We start from the raw sequence: 18,171 nt of genomic DNA on the forward strand, positions 1-18,171 counted from the left end.
GAATAGTCTAGATACGGCATTGATTTCTTCGGGAAGACCTCATCACTCACGTCAAACAAAAGGATGAAATCATGGGCGTTTGCATCTAAATCACCCCCTGCCAACCAATAACAAGCTCCATTGATGCATCCGCGCTGATGATCATCAAAGATAATGGTGGTGGGCTAAAATGTTAGTTTCATTAAACTGTTATTTTATACCAACAAGGAGTGATATAAAATTTGATAAATAGCCGAAAATGTCGGCTCTAACTACGGGGATGATAATTTTTTACGATTTCCAAAATTCAATGGCAAACATCTGAAGTTGGATTCCTCTACTAAACATGAAAACATTAAACATTTAGGTAACCAAGAAGATAAGGAGATTGTTAAAACTACAACAGTTATTTTCATTACATTATAAGAAAGGGCTAGTAGTAGTATCTATTGACATAACCTTTCTTATAATGTAATGAAAATAACTGAATATTCAGCTGAAACTTTGTAGGCATAGGTTCCTAAGTCAAACTGTGATTCCCTAAGTCAAGCTTATTTCCTGCTCGGACTGAAACCAGGCTGCTCAAGTAATTTACAGCAGAATATTTTCTAAGACGCCTGCGAACAGGAAGATCTTTAATTTCCCCTGTACGAAGGTTGTAGCGGCAAAACTTTCCAGTCTTATCTTCCATGACAAGCTCATCACTTTTCCAAAATACTAATGGCTTTTGAAGTCTGGAATTGCCTTCAATAGTTAATAGTTTTTTCCATTTTGCTTTAACACCAACTTCGTCCATGATCCATATCTCCATTGAACTTTGAACAGCGGAGGTATCATGCAAAACAAATGCAAGAGATTCATTCAACACAATAAGCTCCCGAGAATCTTTACGTGCATTAAGGGAAGAACTTGGTCCTGCTATCTTTTTGAAGGTCTCATCCCTGATGTCAAACGAAAGGATGAAACTGTCACTCTCATGAAAATCACCCCATGCCATCCAATGAAAAGCTCTATTGAAGTATAGAGATTCAAGCCTCTGAAGGAAACAGATCCCAGCTGCAAAAAGGTTAATGTTGACTTTTCTCCAGGAATCTGTACTCAATGTGTACATCTCAACCTTGATAGGAGACTCACAACCCGGATTATCTATAAAGTACAGGATCCGGACAACTTTGTAATCATTGGTCTTAGGATCATAACCAAAGCCAAAACCAAGCGGCAAACACACCACTTCTTCCGAGCCTGGGGAAGGATGGAAACAGGATACAGGGAGTTCCCTGAATTCCCTCGTGGCTGGGTTACATAAAATGACTTTTACATAACGCAAAGAGATACATACAATGCCGTGGCAATGACCAAAGAATGGATAAAGCAGCCTATCCTTGTAAAAAGGAAAATGGATAACCTCATCAACAGCATAAATATGATCCTCACCATGTAGCATTTCTGTATTTTTATCAAAAGAGAGGAAGGACAAAATGCTTTCTTCATTACCACAATCATTGAAGAGCCTGCACTTGAGAAGTAGACCACTCTTGTTATATATCTGGTTGCAGAGTTGCTTAATGACGAATTTGGGTTTCGCAATAAGAGAATACCAAGATTTCTGAACACATTTAAATCGCATCAGTGAGTCCGCAGGCAGATATGCCAGAATCTCAACCACTAATTCTTCAGGTAGATCACTGAACCTCGCCATCAATTTCTGCCTTTTCTTCGAATATATCTGATTCAAGAAGATTACAAGTCAACACGGTATACCTTTCATCAAATATACGCTTGATAACATAATGCCATTCATTGAAAATGAAGCAGACACGTGTGCATTTCATCCTTACAATATATCCATGTTATATTATTAAAGAATTGACATAACAGAAAAATAAACAATGCTGATAATGGTCCTAAGCTCCATGCACCCTAGGATTATTATTATCTGTGTTTTAGCCAGAAATTTATTAATTTTTTCTCCTTTCAAGTTGACACGTCATGAAGCTTGTCAGCTGAAAATAAATTAAAAAGCTCTTAATTGTTTTTGGTTTCAAAATTTAACTTGGTCTTCAGGCTTCAGCTTCGCGGTTACTTTCAACTGTTGGTTTCCTCTATGGAGTTCAAAAATTATGAAGCAGATAAGTGATTTTAAACAATTACTGACTGTGCTGTCTTTTCATAATATATGGAAACCCAATAGCTCAGTGAAATAGTGGATCTACACAAGGGCATAAAGCAAGCTTAATTACATTTAACATTTTGCCAGTTCCAAAATCTTCTATTTTCTCAAAATCAAGTGATCAAAGCATAAAAATATCCCACAAAAATTCAAGTATTAAATAGACTAAACTCTAATTCCAAACAGTAAAGTTATTATTTTTGGATCACAATTACCTGAAAGATCAGAGCTAGTTTGATGTGTTCTTAAACGAAAATGGATGAAACCCAGAACTTGGAAGCTAAATTCATCTGCAATTCAGTTGGATCCGAGGGTTCAGACATCCCAGAGACACAGAGAGAGAGAGAGAGAGAGAGAGAGAGAGAGAGGGTGTGTAGAAGTAGAACAATGAGACTGACGAGCAAAGAGAGAGAAAGCCCGCTGCCAACGGGATAAAATACCTAGCGGACGGTAGTTTTGTAATTTTATTAATATGAATGGCATTTCTGTCATTGTGTATTATTCCCAAGTTATGGAACCATGTACGACTCCGGTAGTCCAAGATACATTCATGACAATCAAGAAATTTTGACCGTTGAACTTTGCATGTACATTGGAGTTGTTACTTGTTAGGCTGTAGTAATTCATATAAGATCACATAAATTATTTAATGAGCAACTTAGCACACTTAGTACTGAGATGACTTGTTATGGTACCATTTTATATCATCTGATGAACGCTGTTGATATTGAGTAAATTAATTAGATATCATTACACTCGCTCACATAAAATGTCAATATCGTCCACTAAATCATTACTATGTAAGTTAAAGTTGATTTTAAAAGCTTGTAAGGTATAAGAATTCTAAGTTTTTCTTGTTATGTTCAAATTAAATACAACATTACAGTTTCTTGGCACCAAGTTGAACTAATAAAGGGACAAAGATGAGAGGATGAAGAAGTAGCAGCAGAGAGAAACTAACAAATACTGGAAATAATTAGCTTTAGGGTATAATTGAAATAGATGAAATATGTACAATAGCATTGCAAACAGAACCAGACATATTTCTGCTACTAGCTTCAATGTAATCAACCAATTACGCATACAATAAGGCAGCAACTTGTTCTGTATGCAAATAACATCAAGTGTAGCAATTGTTTGTGGAATATGTAGTAGACATTTCACTAGTACAAGGCGGTGAATCCCATGGCAAATTAGACTTCCAAGCATCAGGCATATTCAACGGCAAGCTGAAAGGAAATCCGACTGATCGGATAGTTCCCCAGTTGTTGTTATCATTTGGGTTCTTTCTTGAGCCTGCTGTCTCATCTTCTTCCATTGTGATATTGCCTTGCATATCTTGGGGCACACTGATTGAGAATCCCCTTGATTGCTGCTGTTGACCTTCAACTTCTATATTGTTCTCGGAGCCTTTGATTATGTTTTCAAAAATGGCGGTGTTCGGAAGCATGGAAGGAGCATCGTTTGTACACTCGTTTGGTCCTGAGAATTCAGGTGGCAAAAACATAAAGTTGTTTCTAAGGTCTCCGGTGGAAGCAGGAGGTAGAGATGGTTTGTATAAGGGAGGATAGAGAGGCTTATACGTAGGGATGTCGAAAGCTGAGAAACTAGTAGTAGAGGCTTGCTGTAAGTCATTGTTTCCACATAGTTGGATGACTGAACCAATTTCAGTTGTGCAAGAAACATTTTCTGAGCTGAATTGAGTACAGCGTGCACCTTGGTTCAGTATATCAGAAGCTGCAGTTTCCGGAAATGGGGAAATCCAAGAATGAGACAGAGCTCTCTGTGCCATGGAGTTTGTTTTCTTGAATATCCTACATATTGCCCATGCATCCTGTTTAAAAATGAAAAACCTTTGATGTCAGAAAGATATGAATCCAAAATGAAAATAGCAAGTTGGGAAAAAAAAAATACAACTAGGACTACTGTTATTACATTTGGAGGAATGGTTTTGTCTAAGAGCTTCTTCTGTGGTGCTGAGTACGTGAGAGAAGGAAGGCGAAACTCGTGCATCATCCAGTCGGTTTTCATCCCCTTAGCAGCTCTGCCTCTGTAGAAAACTAAAGACTTCTTCAAACCAATACACTTGGTACCATCAGAGGAGTAAATAGGCCTATCAGTACCAGTTGCCTTCCAAAACCCAGCTCCTGTTACTCGGTTTGGCCTTGCACTGTTTCTGTATTTGCGGTCCCTTGGACAGTAGAAGTACCACTCTTTCTCTCCTGCTGTCGCAAGCTCTTCTAGTACAAAAAAAAACCAAAAATGAGCTATTAACAACCAAGTTTAGTACTAGAAGCAATTATTGTAAGCATGCCAGAAAGAGTTGTCGAAATTAGTTTTAACAAAGGACTGCAAGTTTTAAGCTTATGCTCAAAGTTCTAGTTGAGTATTGGAGACATAAGATTAAGCAAAGGCGAAAGCATATATGTGTAGACAAATCAAAGCAGAAGAATGTTTAGACAATAATAATGATGTTAAGCTTTTGCAAACATTGTGCGTTTGTTTATGAAAAATGAGTCTGCTAAAAGTTCTAGTGTGAACACCTTGACAATTATTGCATACAATTAATATTCAGTAAAAGCAAATGGACCAAGCAAACTGTGAAAGTCATGCAGCAAAGATATGCAGTCTTACTTGGAAGATCCCAGGGATCATATTTGTATATATCAACTTGCTTAATGAGCTCTATGGGCAGAGGTCTATGCTGAATCTTTCTCTTGAGGTAAAATCCAACAAGCTCCTCATCCGTCGGATGGAACCGGAACCCAGGCAACATCACATCATCAATCTTGTCAATTTCATTCTTGTCATCCATTTTTCTCTTCCTCTTCTCTAAACCCTTTTTGAACTCCTAAATTTAGAGAGAGCTGGAGGTGAAAGATGAACTTGAATGAACTGAAACTTGGAAGCAGGTTTTCTTCCAGAAGAGCTCTAGCTGTGAAGCAATATCCTTGAACATCAAGAAATAGTTCAAAAGTACAGTTCACTTATTTCAAAGCCATTATATGCTTCCTGAGAAGGGGTCTGCCTCCGAAGCTTCGGCCGCCCTTTCAGGGTGTGGCTCTAATGGAGAGATTGTGTGTTTATGCAAATATCAAGATGACACTGTACGAATAAGAAGTTTAAGCTAAGTTAGCAAGGGATGAATGAACCTAAGTTAGAAATGAGAGTTTTAAATGGAGCTCGCTTCCATTTCTGAACCCCAAATGAGCATTGTTTAAATCCAATTTGAGGATCTAAATAAGACCACAAAATAACTTTCAAACCCAAAATGTTTCACACTCTGTCAAGGAAACCTCTCCCTTATGTGTTAAAATAAAATAATAATAATAATAATAATAATGATAATCAAATACAAAATGACAAAGAAATCTTCCATGTCATATTTTATTAATTTCCATGTTTAAAAGAATGCTTGATTGCATTGTTTTTTTTTATAAGCCACATTACATAATGTTGCTGGACCAAATCCCAATACAAAAGGTTGAAATTTATAGTCAATCAATCAGATACTGTGGAAAATTCCCCTCAGGCTCCTATTAAGATAAACATCAATTTGGACATTTTTGGTATGTCCTTGGATCAGAAAAAGCCATTTCTGTTCCATTCTCATTATAGTTTCTATCCTGATTCTCGTTGTCACATATGAACACACGTGACCTCTAGATTGGATATATAATTCTGATCCAGAAATTAATTAACTCTAATAATATATCAAAGGGGACCCCATACCCTTTAAAGCACAAGAAATAACCATTTGACCCTTCAAAGGGCACTTTCTGATTCTCTTTTCTAAGGCAGCTGGAATCTACCCACCCCTACTTCTTTGTTGTGTTTGGCTTTTAGAGTGCTTCTACATAATGACCTTTTTCTAATTTATTTAATGTGTCATGTAAAGAAAATACAGAAATTACAGAAGAAAAAGAATTGTCAAAAAAGGATGAAAGCAAAAACATTGCAAAGCTCTCTCTCTCTATATATATATTTTCAAGTGCAAGGGTTCTTATTTTTTTAATATTGACACATTATTAAGTTATGTGACTTAATATAGTTTATTTTTAATATACTATAAAGTCATGCAGTTCAATAGCATTAAAATTTAACTCTAATAAATTTCATGATTTAAAAGTATGTCTGCATGAAAAAAAATAAGGGTGTTCGCTTTTCTGATGAGAATATGTTGACTTTATTAAAGTAAGGATTTCAGTAAAATATTAAAAAAGAAAATTAAATTTCAATATATTAGAGACTATGTTTTTTAATATATTAGTATATTAAATTGGTATTCTCATTTTAACAAAATCTGGACTAAAGAAGGAATATATATACAAGTACAAGCAGCAGGACGTTTTCACTGAAATTGAGAAAAAAAAAATTGCGTATATTTTTTCAGCTATCCGAAGCTAAGCAAGAGGGCTTGTGATTAACTCTAGAACACCCTATGTTTTACTGTCTTCATGTGACTGATCATTGAATTTTCTGTTGTGTATGTGCACGTGTTTGTTTATGCAGTATAAGGAAAAATGAAAAAAGAAAACTAAAATTTGGATTAGATATTTTATATTCTGTATTATATCTTCTCATTCATCTAGAAAGCACTTGAGACTAATGAGTTAAGCATGTATGGTAGAAGATGATCAATGCATGTTAGGCAAACAGTCAGTTGTGGGCTAAATATGCTTTAAAATATGGCACAAGGCGAAAACTGAACAGGTGACCAAACTGTAAGAGATGAGCAGCTCAACTACTAAGAGTTTTTCGTTGACCAGTGATGCCATTTCATCTGACATCATGATTCATAATTTCCTTGCATAATATCAGCAAAATATATATGTTAGGTTTCCAGTTATAGGAACTGCTTAAAAATGGAAAAAAATTCGTAAAGTTTGTATGCCAAAAGCTTGAGTAACTTTGTTCATAGCTTGAGTTCGCTCACCATGTCTGCTAGATGGATAGCAATATGCAATGACACTTCAATAAATGCATGGTCAAATGGGTTAGTCCAAACTGAAGTGAAATTCCCAGAAATTCTGCCCTCGTTTAAAATCCTTTCCATCTGTTCTTTCAAGTGGGATGATGGGTCAAATTCTTCTAACCAAGGCTTCCTATTCTCTTTATGTGTGAACATTAACCTCTAAGCACGTAATCATGTTCCCAATGTAGAAAATCTACATGAAAGTCATTGAAACCAAATTCTATACAGTTCTAAGAGGCCACACTAATTTTTAAATAATATTCTTAAGCTATCAGGAATTATTTTATAAAGCTTTAAGTTCTGTGTAAATTGCTTGGACATTGTCCACTATGCATTGTTTTCATATTAACATATGAGGAGTAATAGCTAACATTTGGGTTTATTTTATTGTCATACCAATGAATTTTAAAAGCATTAACTCTGTGGACTGCATATTGAAAATGATATATAGCCTGAAAGATTTTTTTTTTTATATATATACGGATTATACAACCAAATAACTGGTGTATATTATATCTAACTGGGACTACAACTTTATATTATATTAAGATTTATAAAGCACTTATCCAAATAAATAATTCTGCTCCACTCGTATTTTATAAAGTAGAAAGATAATAAATTAACTTCACTCAACCATACTTAATTGAGGAAGAATTTAAGTTTAAAAAGATTCAAACCGCTACTCTCATAAATGTGAAAGCAAGCGGTCCACCATTCGACCAAAGACCCAATATTTGCTTGAAAAATATTTAAGTTGTCTTGAAGTGAAAATTTTTCCTCCATTTCCTTGTTTCCAGGCACCTCTATGGTTGATTTTTTTCTCCTAGTCACTTTTTTGGTAGTGACGCCGTGAAAGTCTCCATTATATGAAGAATACAAAAATAGGCAAGCCTGAATTATAAGTACACGATGGAAAACTACAAATAAATCAATACGAAATATACGAAGCAAACAGCATTTTAAAATGATAACTAAACGAAAATGAATAACAACAGAAGATATTATTAAAATTACTGAATTAAAAAAATTAAAAAATATATATTTGAAGGTCTAAACAATGGAATTTTACCAAAATCTTACGATCTTTGTTACATCGACATTAGACTTTTTCTCCAGAATTTTGAAACAGTATATTAATGGCAAAAATCTACCACAGTAAGTAAAATCAACCCATAAGTTCAAACGCGAACACATATCCCCACTTATCTAACAGCACTATTGCCAATATACTTAAAAGCACTTGTTATTAAGAAGAACTTACTCTTGAGTCAACAAAGCAGATTCATAGATGCAAGCATGATACTTGCAGCTGATCTTGGACTTGATTGAGAAAAGGGAAAGGGACAATTCTTATTATCAATCTAGAGGTCAATAATAGCAACTTCATAAATAATATAATCACATCATCAACTTGGAATTGATATATAACTATAGATTTGGAATATTCATTACATTATAATTTAATATAATCTTAACCTAATCATACATTGTCCAGGTTAGTTAGCGAAACTTGAGGTTAATCTCTTTGAAAGCAACTCTATTTCCTGGAATATCTTATGAATTTTATAATCCTTAGTTTACACACGACATATGCTACATTTTAGCTCACTATTCAGACCTTATCTCGAAGCTTAAGCCGTGTAAGGCTACTAAAGAGTTCCATGTAGCCATCTCAATCAAATAAAAACTCTTTATGCATCAATCATGGCAAGTTTTTCATCCTAAATTCCAATAATTTTGCTATTTATTTTATCGAAAAAAAAAAACTTCTTTTCTCGAGTTATTCAGAAAAGTTTTTTTTTTTTTTTTGTGGTTGAGGATGAGAGAAGGGTGCAAATCAATAAAAAAGAAAAAGAACTGTATTCAGCTGCCAGATTATTGGAATTAAACATATAATATCACTTTGATTGTGAAGTTTAAGATTCCTGAGAAGTATTTAAGCCCTCGAAGCAAAGAGTTAAAGAAAATAAAGAAAGCAATTAAGATACAATAATCACATTTCATCTATCAAAACTCTTAATCAATATAAATTATTTGGATAGTCTAGTTTAATAGGGACCCCATATCGACTAGCCAGCTACTGTAAAATGGTTGGTTGGGTGGGGAGAAGTTGATTGCCAAAATAACCAATTAAATTTTGGGGGGAAAAATAAAGATTGATGGGATTTTGGAGACAGCATATCGAGATATCATTATTCATCAGCGTGATAATATGAGCAGAATTACACACACAACAGTTTTGTTTATGCATAGACTCCTGTTTACATAAAATCTTTGCATCATTGCATGAAAATAAAATATTATTCAAGTGGCAGATAAAGAAAAACCACTTCAAGACAACAATGGAAACATCATCTTGGCCTAACTAAGTTTTCTTGTTCACACCCATTCATACTTCTTTGTTTGGTTTCCACTTTCTATTGATGTTGGACCCAAGATTAACTCCAATGACTTTAATGACTTAACTGGAATAAGGATTTTGTATCAATCTGAGTCCAACCATCTGTTTTGAGTTGACACGGCATACTTCATTCTAGTAATTCACGTACAGAATATTACCCGTATAAAATTAAGCAAGCCTTCAAATTGATCCACATATGCACAGACAAAATTTTGAAAAGAATAGAAGATTCTCCCATCTAAATTTGAACACTAATATTGCAACTAGCTTCAGTCAATCGGCAGCATGGCAGCACCCAAACCGAGTATTCACATTTCTAAAAAAGATCAACAAAATTTCCTTGGAGGGTATACATCTATAATCATAAGACTCTGTATGAAAGCCAAAGCGTATATACAATAGAATAAGCAGCATTTACATTTATAATCCAAGCCACTTGACAACTTGTCTTGAATACTTCATCTCCGAGCATAGGTGATATAACTTCCAAGTTTGGTTAACCTGAGGATTTGCGATTCCGCTTACTTAAAAGTGATTTTTGCCTCCCCCACTTCCTCCTATTATTATGCAGATTTGACTTAGAAGTAGAAGGTTGACCCTGCAGCTTGGGCATTTTTGAGGGCAAGGCAGATTCTGGAGTCACAGCTGGAGGACTGGTATTCAGCTTTTCTAGCGATTCATGATGCCTCGAAGTGAACTGACTTATAACTCTTTCAAAATTTTGCAATTCTTCATCAGAAGGCTCAATATCTATCGGGATCGCTTCCTTGTTCTGTATGCATAAAGAATGATCAGTTCCATAATTACACATATGGAAAATAGGATTATGCAACTAGCGTTTTGCTATTAAGCCAGTATAATATTGTTAAGACGTGATCAGGGGAAAAGTCCATATTTGTTACTGCAAAAATAAAAACGGCAATGATATAACTGATATCTCATCTACAGTTTCAACAACCTTCTTTGACAGGTAAGAAATGCTCACATAATCATAATCATAATCATAATTATAAGCATTACCAGGTATAATGCATAGTCAGGAGTTGAAAACTTACGGTTTCACACAAATCCCCAACTTGATAGTGACCAGTGCTTTCCAATATGTCAGGAAGAGGAATTACGTCTCCATGACTTGAAACTGCATTTTCAGGCATAAAAAGATTTCCCATATTACCCTCAGATATGTGAGGCGGGGAAATACATTGAGATCTATCTGGCATTCCATCTCCATTTTCAGAAGGAGAGGCCATGTTTTGGTCAGAACTAGTTGATCCATTACATGGCATGAGCAGGCTCAATCTATTAATGGAAGTGTACTTTCCTGGATTTTCAGTCAGCACCTTGTCAATTCGATCTTTCAATTTGCGAACTTGTGATTGTGCCACTTCAATCTTTGAAAGCATTTGCTCCAAAGAATTGCCACAATCTCCGAATTCAAGAGATAGCCATACATCATTGAACTCCAACCCATCAGTGCCATTGACTGTTTTATTATCTGCAGAGTTCACCAAAGTGGGAAATTCATGTACTGATGCAGAAATTTTTGAACAACATATCTCTAGGTAAGGGATTACTTCTCTTGAAAGCATATTCACTTGCAATTTTCCAGCACACTTTTGAAAAACAGTTGGACTTTTTCTATTCATTTCAATTATTGAAATTTACAACACAAACAACGCCTGTTTTGAGAGAGCTATTCATGATATTCATGTCAAGAAATTTCATCAGTTCCTTCCATGGGCCCAAAATATTGTCATCTTAACACCACAAAATTAGATGCAGTGAAAAATTTTTATACTGCAACTAAAATACACACCAAAAACTTGTAAGAAATCCACCAATCTCTGTTAACAAATATCTTCCAATATTTTGGAAAGCAGTAAATCTATTTTGCGGGATAGATGCAAATAACAGAATAAAGTAATATATCAACATTCCAAAGTATGTAAATAGTATTAAACTGTTGATTACACTCAATTAAAATGTTACTGAAAAGATAAACCCGCGACCACATGCTAACTACAATATCAATAACATTCATGATCTTTGCAAGCTATATAACTCACCAAAATTGAGGATCAAGGCAAAATTCTTGCTTCTTACCTCTGTTACCATAATCATTTTCCAAGAGAGCACAATTAGCAATGGACCTCTTATACTCTGGAAGAGAAACACGAGAAGAAGATACCTATTAGACTTGAAACAGATAAATAAGCCCAGCAGAAAGCAAGAATTGTGAACTTCATAGTTCATACCATAATAGGAGAACAGGTTATGTTGTGACATGTAGGATGCGACATCAGTTTTTTCTTCAACTCGTTTTCTCTTCTTCCTCTTCATGACTTGATTTCCTCGAATATTGTGACTAGAGAATGACTGTGAACTTTCATCGAAACCCTCTAACATAGAGTTTTCCAATTCAACCTCCTTTCTCTGATCATACTGTGCAAGTTTTGTATCATATTTCAGTGCCTGAGACTTCATTTCCTTAATCTGGAGTTCTATCCATTTACACCGCCACATAATAGGACGTATAAACCTCCGCCAATGCTCTGTCAACTTCTTCTTTCTGAGAAAAGAAAACAGACAAATAAATACATTGGTCATGGAAGTATTCAAAGCCGTACCAAGCAATAACATACACCCATGTTTCACAGCATCTTTTAGATGCCATGACAATTCATGGAAAAAACAGCACAACATGGATAGCTTGCCAGACTTTAAAAGCAATGTAGCTGATGAAGCCAAGAAAAGTGGTCCAAGAAGCACTGTTACACCAGAGAGCCAATACCACTTCATTTTTATCCCTCCCCCCCCCCCCCCCCCCCCCCAAAAAAAAAAAAAATCTTATGGCCAAGTGTTGTATGAAAGACATGATCTTGATTCATATATATATCATAGCTGATCCCAAAGACAACACAACACACACGTAATACACCTGAACTAATTGAATAAAAATTACCTCATAGGCAGTGCCCTGCTGTATCCATCAACCATCGATGCAAACACATTGCCCCCACAAAATGGTGACTCAACTTCAATATCACTCAAAGTTGAGGAGTTCTCGGTCCCTGAAATGGTGCCACTGAAAGAACTCGAATTCTCTGTCGTGTCCTGGCACTCGGCTTCAACCAGCACATGGTCTCCAGATTTTGTACACTCAGTTACATCATCCTCAATTCCACTCCTTAAATTAGCTCTACCATCAGATAACACTTCATCGTGAGTCGGGTTGTCATCAAAATTATTCCCACAATGCATAAGCTTACTCAATGGAGATTCAGGAACACTTCCATTATTCTGCTTAGCAGGAGAAATCTCCATCAGGGTATTTGATTTCGCCTCCATCTCTACTAATTCGGGGCCCATACTTACATCCAGAATCAGTTGATTCCTTCAAGCAATAGTTTCAAGTACACTAAAAGATAAGCCATTCAATCCAAATCACCATTACAAATTTATAAATCGAAATAAATAAAAAAAGCCAACAAACAAGTCCAATCAAATTCCCAAATAAGCAATCTCCATAACTACATGTAAAAATAAATTCAGAACTTAAAGAAAACGCTAGACCATAAACCATATAAGACAATAATTTGAACTTGAAAATTTATGAGTAAATAATAAATAAATAAAGCAAATTTAAAAAAAGTCCAATTATTCAACAAAAGTTGACAAATTTTGCGGCAAAGCCCCCACATTTACCAGAATCTTTACAAAAGCAGCAAACAAAAGAACAAACAAGAAAAAAAAAAAGTGAGACTGAAAAAGAAGCCACCTTGAAGTTAGAAATCGCAAGATCGCAAAACCGCAAAATGGAGTATATCACTTCTCCCTCGAGAAATTTTGACGTCAGAGTAGAATTTGGAGAAAGCGGAGAGCTTTGATTTTGACCAGAAACGAACCGGTGAGCCGTGAGGGAATTGAGAATTAAAAACGATTCGATTTTATATGTACCTGTTCTTGATGCAGTTTTACATTTATACCCTCATTCTGTTACCGACATTTGACCTCTGTTGGATGTGGTTATTTCGTAAATCAGAAGTTTCAAGTTTCAACCGTGATAGCCCACTAGCCCTTGAGCGAGTGTGGGGAATTATACAACTAGTCCCTGGAAGATACGGAAATAACAAAATAATCCACCTACACGAGCATCCGCAGCAAAGGCCACAGTTAACGCCTTATCCGCTTTGCTTTAGCTTTTGCTTTGCTGCTTCAACTTCTGCAGATTCTGTTATTTTATCAATTTCATTCAACTATCTAGGCCATTTATTTATCATTATCAGCCATAAGGTACCAAAATGCAAATCATAGCATGCAGTTCTTGGTCTCTGCAAGTACCTGCAGGAATCATCAACAGCTTCCAGAAGCGCTTCCTCTTGGGTCAGTCTCGACCAGTTTGTTCAAATGAGCACTCAAACGACATGGATTTTCCTTCCCAACCCTCCTCCACTTGCGGCCAAAGGTTCCCTTTTTCACTCTCAGCATTGCATTTTCATTCTTTCTTTTACTATTAAAGAAATCATAGTCATTGGTTTCAAGAGTTTTGATACCTTATAATTTTGATAATTTTAGAAGTGATAGGACCTGTGTTGAGGACTTGTGTGAAGTAATAAGCAAAAAGGTTGATCCTTTCACGACCCGGCGGACGTTGGTGTCTAGTTTTTTCATGTACTTGAGTTATTGTCCTTCAAGGTACTTATCAGGTCCGCACAATTCAGCTTTGTTTTTTGCTTTAACTAGTTTTCAGATAATTTATTTATGGCGTTTAAACGTATGATCCGAGTGTGCTTGCTAACAATGATGTCTTTGAAGAGGTTGGCGCCCTAATAATATCATTCAGCACGCTCATCACTAAAAATTCATTCATTATTGAAGTTCTCGGTTTTATATTTATTGCATATCTTTGTACTTGTTTGAGATTTGATTCGAATCATGGTAAAACTATTGAAATTACAGCCCAAGCATTAGGGGATCCATCCATGACACTTGAAGAAGTAACTCCTTCGGTTTTCCCATCGGGCCAACTCCTCCCTAATGAGGTTTGTCAATTATTAGCTAATGTGTTCTTAGATGAGTAGTTGAGTAGCTCTTCTATTAGTTTCAATTATATTTTTTACCTATGTTTAGGGCATGCTAATTAATTTGTGTCTCATTGGCAGGAAAGAATTGCCCAACTCTTTGAGAAGAATACTTATTCTGTTGTTAACATTTTTGATGTAACATTGCGCCCTACACTTAACGTAACTGGTTTAGTTGAGGTATTTTACGGCTTTAATATCATTTATTGCATGGTTTTTTCCTTCACCTTAACAAGAACTTAGCATTTGGTTCTTTCATCATGTTGGCATCTTCTAATGCTTGTAGTCCATATTTGGGCAGATTCCTGAAGGAAATGGTTCAGGAGTAGTCTGGGATGGAAAGGGACACATTGTGACAAACTTTCACGGTAAGGGCTAATGAAAGATTGCAAAGAATAAGATGATGATATAAAAGATTATGCATTAGGAGTTCCAACAATGTAGATGTTATCTGAAGTAAAAGAATGCTCTATTCAATTGTACAACATTGCTGCTTATTGTTATTAAGTTACAGAAGAGCGTCCATGATGAGTACGTAATCACAATGTCATGTTTACCATTCATCAGCTTACTGCAGAATGCTATCAACCTTCATTTATCAATAGTTCCTCATTCTGGAATATGCTTAGTTTTCCTTTTCGATTGTTCTTTCCATATGCTGTTAAACTTTATTATTTGTCATTCATTGTTCACAAGAAACCTTGTTCTTTCCACATGCTGTTAAACTTTGTTATTCATCATTCATTGTTCACAAGAAGCCTTGTACACCTTTCAGCTCATATTAAGCTCAATGTTTAAAGCCTGCTTTCAAGTAGAAACTCATTCTTAAAGACTGGCTTTTGAATATCTTATGGATTACAGTTTGGATGCCAAATATTTTTGGTGGTATGTCAGTTACTTTTTTTTTTTTTTTTGGGGTTATTGAATGGGCTGTGAAGTTGCAAGTGTTTTCCAGTGATAGGTAGTGCCCTTTCGAGAAAGCCAGCTGAGGGGCAGGTTGTTGCACGAGTTAATATTTTAGCTTCAGACGGGTGAGATTTGAAGTGCCTTTAGCCTAGAGTGGTAATTAACTACAGTATTTAGTGTTACAGCTTAAGCTGCTGCTGCCATTCCTCTCATTTCGTATAGTCTTTTAAAGGGTGCAAAAGAATTTCGAGGGTAAGTTGGTTGGTGCTGACCGAGCTAAGGACCTTGCTGTCTTGAAGGTACATTGTCCCTCCTCCCCCCCCCCCCCCCCCCCCCCCACAAAAAAAAAATTGCAATACTGTGTCAATCAACCCCTGTTCGTTTGCCTAGTGTTGGGTAAGCCAAAATATTCCATAGTTTCTGCTGTCATGATGACTGATTATTTGATATTATGGTTCTCTCTCTGGGACTTTGACAAACAGAAAATTTATGGTACAAGATGAAAATAGAGATCCAATCCATAACTGCTTTTGTGGTCTTGTCGATGCTTAATTTTAGCGCAGGAGTTAACCACGAGGTAATTGTAAAAAGGGTTTGATCTGTATATGACATGCTAGATTGAAGCCTCTGAAGATCTGTTGAAGCCAATTAATGTGGGACAGTCATCTTTTCTAAAAGTTGGACAGCAGTGTCTAGCAATTGGGAATCCTTTTGGTTTTGACCACACCCTCACAGTTGGGGTTATTAGTGGATTGAATCGAGATATTTTTAGTCAAGCTGGAGTGACAATTGGCGGTGGAATTCAAACAGATGCAGCAATCAATCCTGGGAACAGGTTAGTGTAAGATTCGTTGTAATGAAAATTCTTACTTGAAGTTATTTTGTCCTCTTCTTCTCTCGTCATTAAGGACCGTTCTTCGCACCCTAATCTCTCCTGTCATTCATTCTTGAAATCTTGGCCAGAATGAAAAGATGTTTGTATTACTTAGAAAAAATAGATATACATAGATTCATAGTAATTGATGCATCATCTGCTGCTTGTTCTGAAATTGCAGTGGAGGACCTTTGCTCGATTCTAAAGGAAATTTAATAGGGATTAATACTGCGATCATTACTCAAACAGGTAATTCTCTTTCCATTTAGTGTTATAGAAACAAAGATAAAGAATATGTTATGGTAAAGGATATTTACCTTAGTAAATTTTGCTAGCCAATTTCAACATTCAACTGTTTGCAATTATTATGTCATTAACATGTTCATGTTATTTAAGTGACTGACTAAACGAATTGTTGGTATGAGTAAGTCCACCTTTGTACCAACATAATAAATGGTTCACTGGATTCTTGGTATGGCAGGGACATCGGCAGGTGTAGGTTTTGCCATACCGTCATCAACTGTACTCAAGATTGTACCTCAGTTGATCCAGTATGGCAAGGTATGTTCACTTGCCACTTTGTTATGCCGGTTGGATACTTGGTTTTATTGTAATATATGGATAATTAAAACTCCTTTTGCAATTTATTCTCCTATTAGATTCTGTCTTTATGTTCTAGATTTTTTGTTATATGCAAGTCTTTCTCTAGTTCGTATCTCATGTGTCATCCATTTCAGGTGGTTCGAGCTGGTTTGAATGTGGATATTGCTCCTGACCTGGTAGCAAGTCAACTTAATGTTCGAAATGGAGCTCTTGTTTTACAGGTATTGTAATGCAGTTGAAAATGACCGTTCGAACTTTGTACATATAGTGTTTAATTTGCTGCTTTTAGAATATCTACATTTGTAATATATATCCCCTATGTTGCTGTAGGTCCCTGGAAATAGTCTGGCAGCCAAAGCTGGGATACTTCCCACCACCAGGGGTTTTGCTGGGAATATTATACTTGGGGACATCATCGTGGCAGTTAACAACAAACCCGTGAGTTTCTTCTGCTTATCAATCCCCTCTCGAATTTATCTTATCTGTGCAGAACCAAATCAAGATAATCTTACGTGCCTCAAATCATCCTAGAATGATTGCTAGTGAAGAACATAAGCGGAATGAACTGCATCTGTAATAATCCAGTTAATCTTGGAGCAAGATACGGAAGCATAAACATATTTTAATTAATTTTATGCATCTTTCCATCAGGTCAAAAGCAAAGCAGAGTTAGAAAAAGTATTGGATGATTACAATGTGGGGGACAGAGTGATGCTGAAGATCCAGAGAGGAAATGAACACTTGGAACTGCCCATAACTTTGGAGGAAAAGAATGCATGATCACATCCATCACCCGACGTTGTATTTAAATTTGTTACAGTTTTCCATATTGTAAGAGAAGGAAAGAACTATGCTTAAGTGGATTTCGAGTGATGAATAATTGTGCATGTAATTGTTGTTTTTGTGAAAATGCATCGATTCAAGGCAGTTTTGTTCCAAAGAATGGCAGTTCAACATGGTTACAATTAGATTTTTTTCAATAGAAAATTTGATTTGCAATTTCTTGCATGATATAGACGAATCATGATCCTAATAATGACTCTTTTAATTTTGTAAACCCCCTTTAAATGAAATGGAAATGCATATTGTTTAGGGAATGAAATAGGGTGACCAAGATAAAGGCGTTTGCTCATACATTATCATGCTCTCCTCCAAAGTAAAAGCGAGCAAATGGTTGAGCAG

General features: G+C 35.8%; 4 protein-coding genes across 8 annotated transcripts; 1 reads left to right on the plus strand and 3 right to left on the minus strand.

Annotated features, from left to right (window-relative positions):
• Positions 1–285: 285 nt before the first annotated feature.
• LOC102627467 (F-box/kelch-repeat protein At3g23880-like) lies at positions 286–2,566 on the minus strand. Of its 2 annotated transcripts, XM_006482499.4 has the most exons (3): positions 2,365–2,566; positions 1,578–1,705; positions 286–1,490 (listed from the first exon to the last, which is right to left on the minus strand). In XM_006482499.4, exons 2-3 carry the CDS (start codon positions 1,676–1,678, stop codon positions 500–502), a joined length of 1,092 nt encoding a protein of 363 aa, XP_006482562.1. In that variant the 5' UTR covers positions 1,679–1,705; positions 2,365–2,566; the 3' UTR covers positions 286–499. The 2 variants fall into 2 exon arrangements, with proteins under 2 accessions (XP_006482562.1, XP_006482561.1); XM_006482498.4 differs by having other exon boundaries at positions 286–1,705.
• Positions 2,567–3,050: 484 nt separating this feature from the next.
• LOC102627961 (protein FEZ) lies at positions 3,051–5,428 on the minus strand. Its single transcript, XM_006482500.4, has 3 exons — positions 4,784–5,428; positions 4,085–4,386; positions 3,051–3,983 (listed from the first exon to the last, which is right to left on the minus strand). Exons 1-3 carry the CDS (start codon positions 4,962–4,964, stop codon positions 3,270–3,272), a joined length of 1,197 nt encoding a protein of 398 aa, XP_006482563.1. The 5' UTR covers positions 4,965–5,428; the 3' UTR covers positions 3,051–3,269.
• A 4,334-nt stretch (positions 5,429–9,762) lies between these two features.
• Positions 9,763–13,468, minus strand: LOC102628256 (uncharacterized). Of its 2 annotated transcripts, none has more exons than XM_006482501.4 (6): positions 13,304–13,468; positions 12,488–12,919; positions 11,781–12,094; positions 11,629–11,685; positions 10,581–11,020; positions 9,763–10,297 (listed from the first exon to the last, which is right to left on the minus strand). In XM_006482501.4, the coding sequence occupies exons 2-6, from the start codon at positions 12,892–12,894 to the stop codon at positions 10,022–10,024; spliced, it is 1,494 nt and encodes a 497-aa protein (XP_006482564.1). In that variant the 5' UTR covers positions 12,895–12,919; positions 13,304–13,468; the 3' UTR covers positions 9,763–10,021. The 2 variants fall into 2 exon arrangements, with proteins under 2 accessions (XP_006482564.1, XP_006482565.1); XM_006482502.4 differs by having other exon boundaries at positions 12,488–12,943.
• Positions 13,469–13,656: 188 nt separating this feature from the next.
• Positions 13,657–17,932, plus strand: LOC102628747 (protease Do-like 8, chloroplastic). 3 transcript variants are annotated; one of them, XM_052443140.1, is made up of 13 exons: positions 13,657–13,990; positions 14,104–14,231; positions 14,485–14,567; positions 14,688–14,786; positions 14,908–14,974; positions 15,562–15,637; positions 15,745–15,811; positions 16,130–16,347; positions 16,568–16,635; positions 16,868–16,947; positions 17,124–17,210; positions 17,320–17,427; positions 17,641–17,932. In XM_052443140.1, the coding sequence occupies exons 1-13, from the start codon at positions 13,827–13,829 to the stop codon at positions 17,767–17,769; spliced, it is 1,374 nt and encodes a 457-aa protein (XP_052299100.1). In that variant the 5' UTR covers positions 13,657–13,826; the 3' UTR covers positions 17,770–17,932. The 3 variants fall into 3 exon arrangements, with proteins under 3 accessions (XP_052299100.1, XP_052299099.1, XP_052299101.1); XM_052443139.1 differs by having other exon boundaries at positions 13,658–13,990; positions 14,101–14,231; XM_052443141.1 differs by having other exon boundaries at positions 13,976–13,990; positions 14,101–14,220.
• The last annotated feature ends 239 nt before the right edge of the window (positions 17,933–18,171 follow it).

The sequence above is a fragment of the Citrus sinensis genome, chromosome 6, assembly GCF_022201045.2.
Source record: "Citrus sinensis cultivar Valencia sweet orange chromosome 6, DVS_A1.0, whole genome shotgun sequence".
NCBI classification, from domain to species: domain Eukaryota; kingdom Viridiplantae; phylum Streptophyta; class Magnoliopsida; order Sapindales; family Rutaceae; genus Citrus; species Citrus sinensis.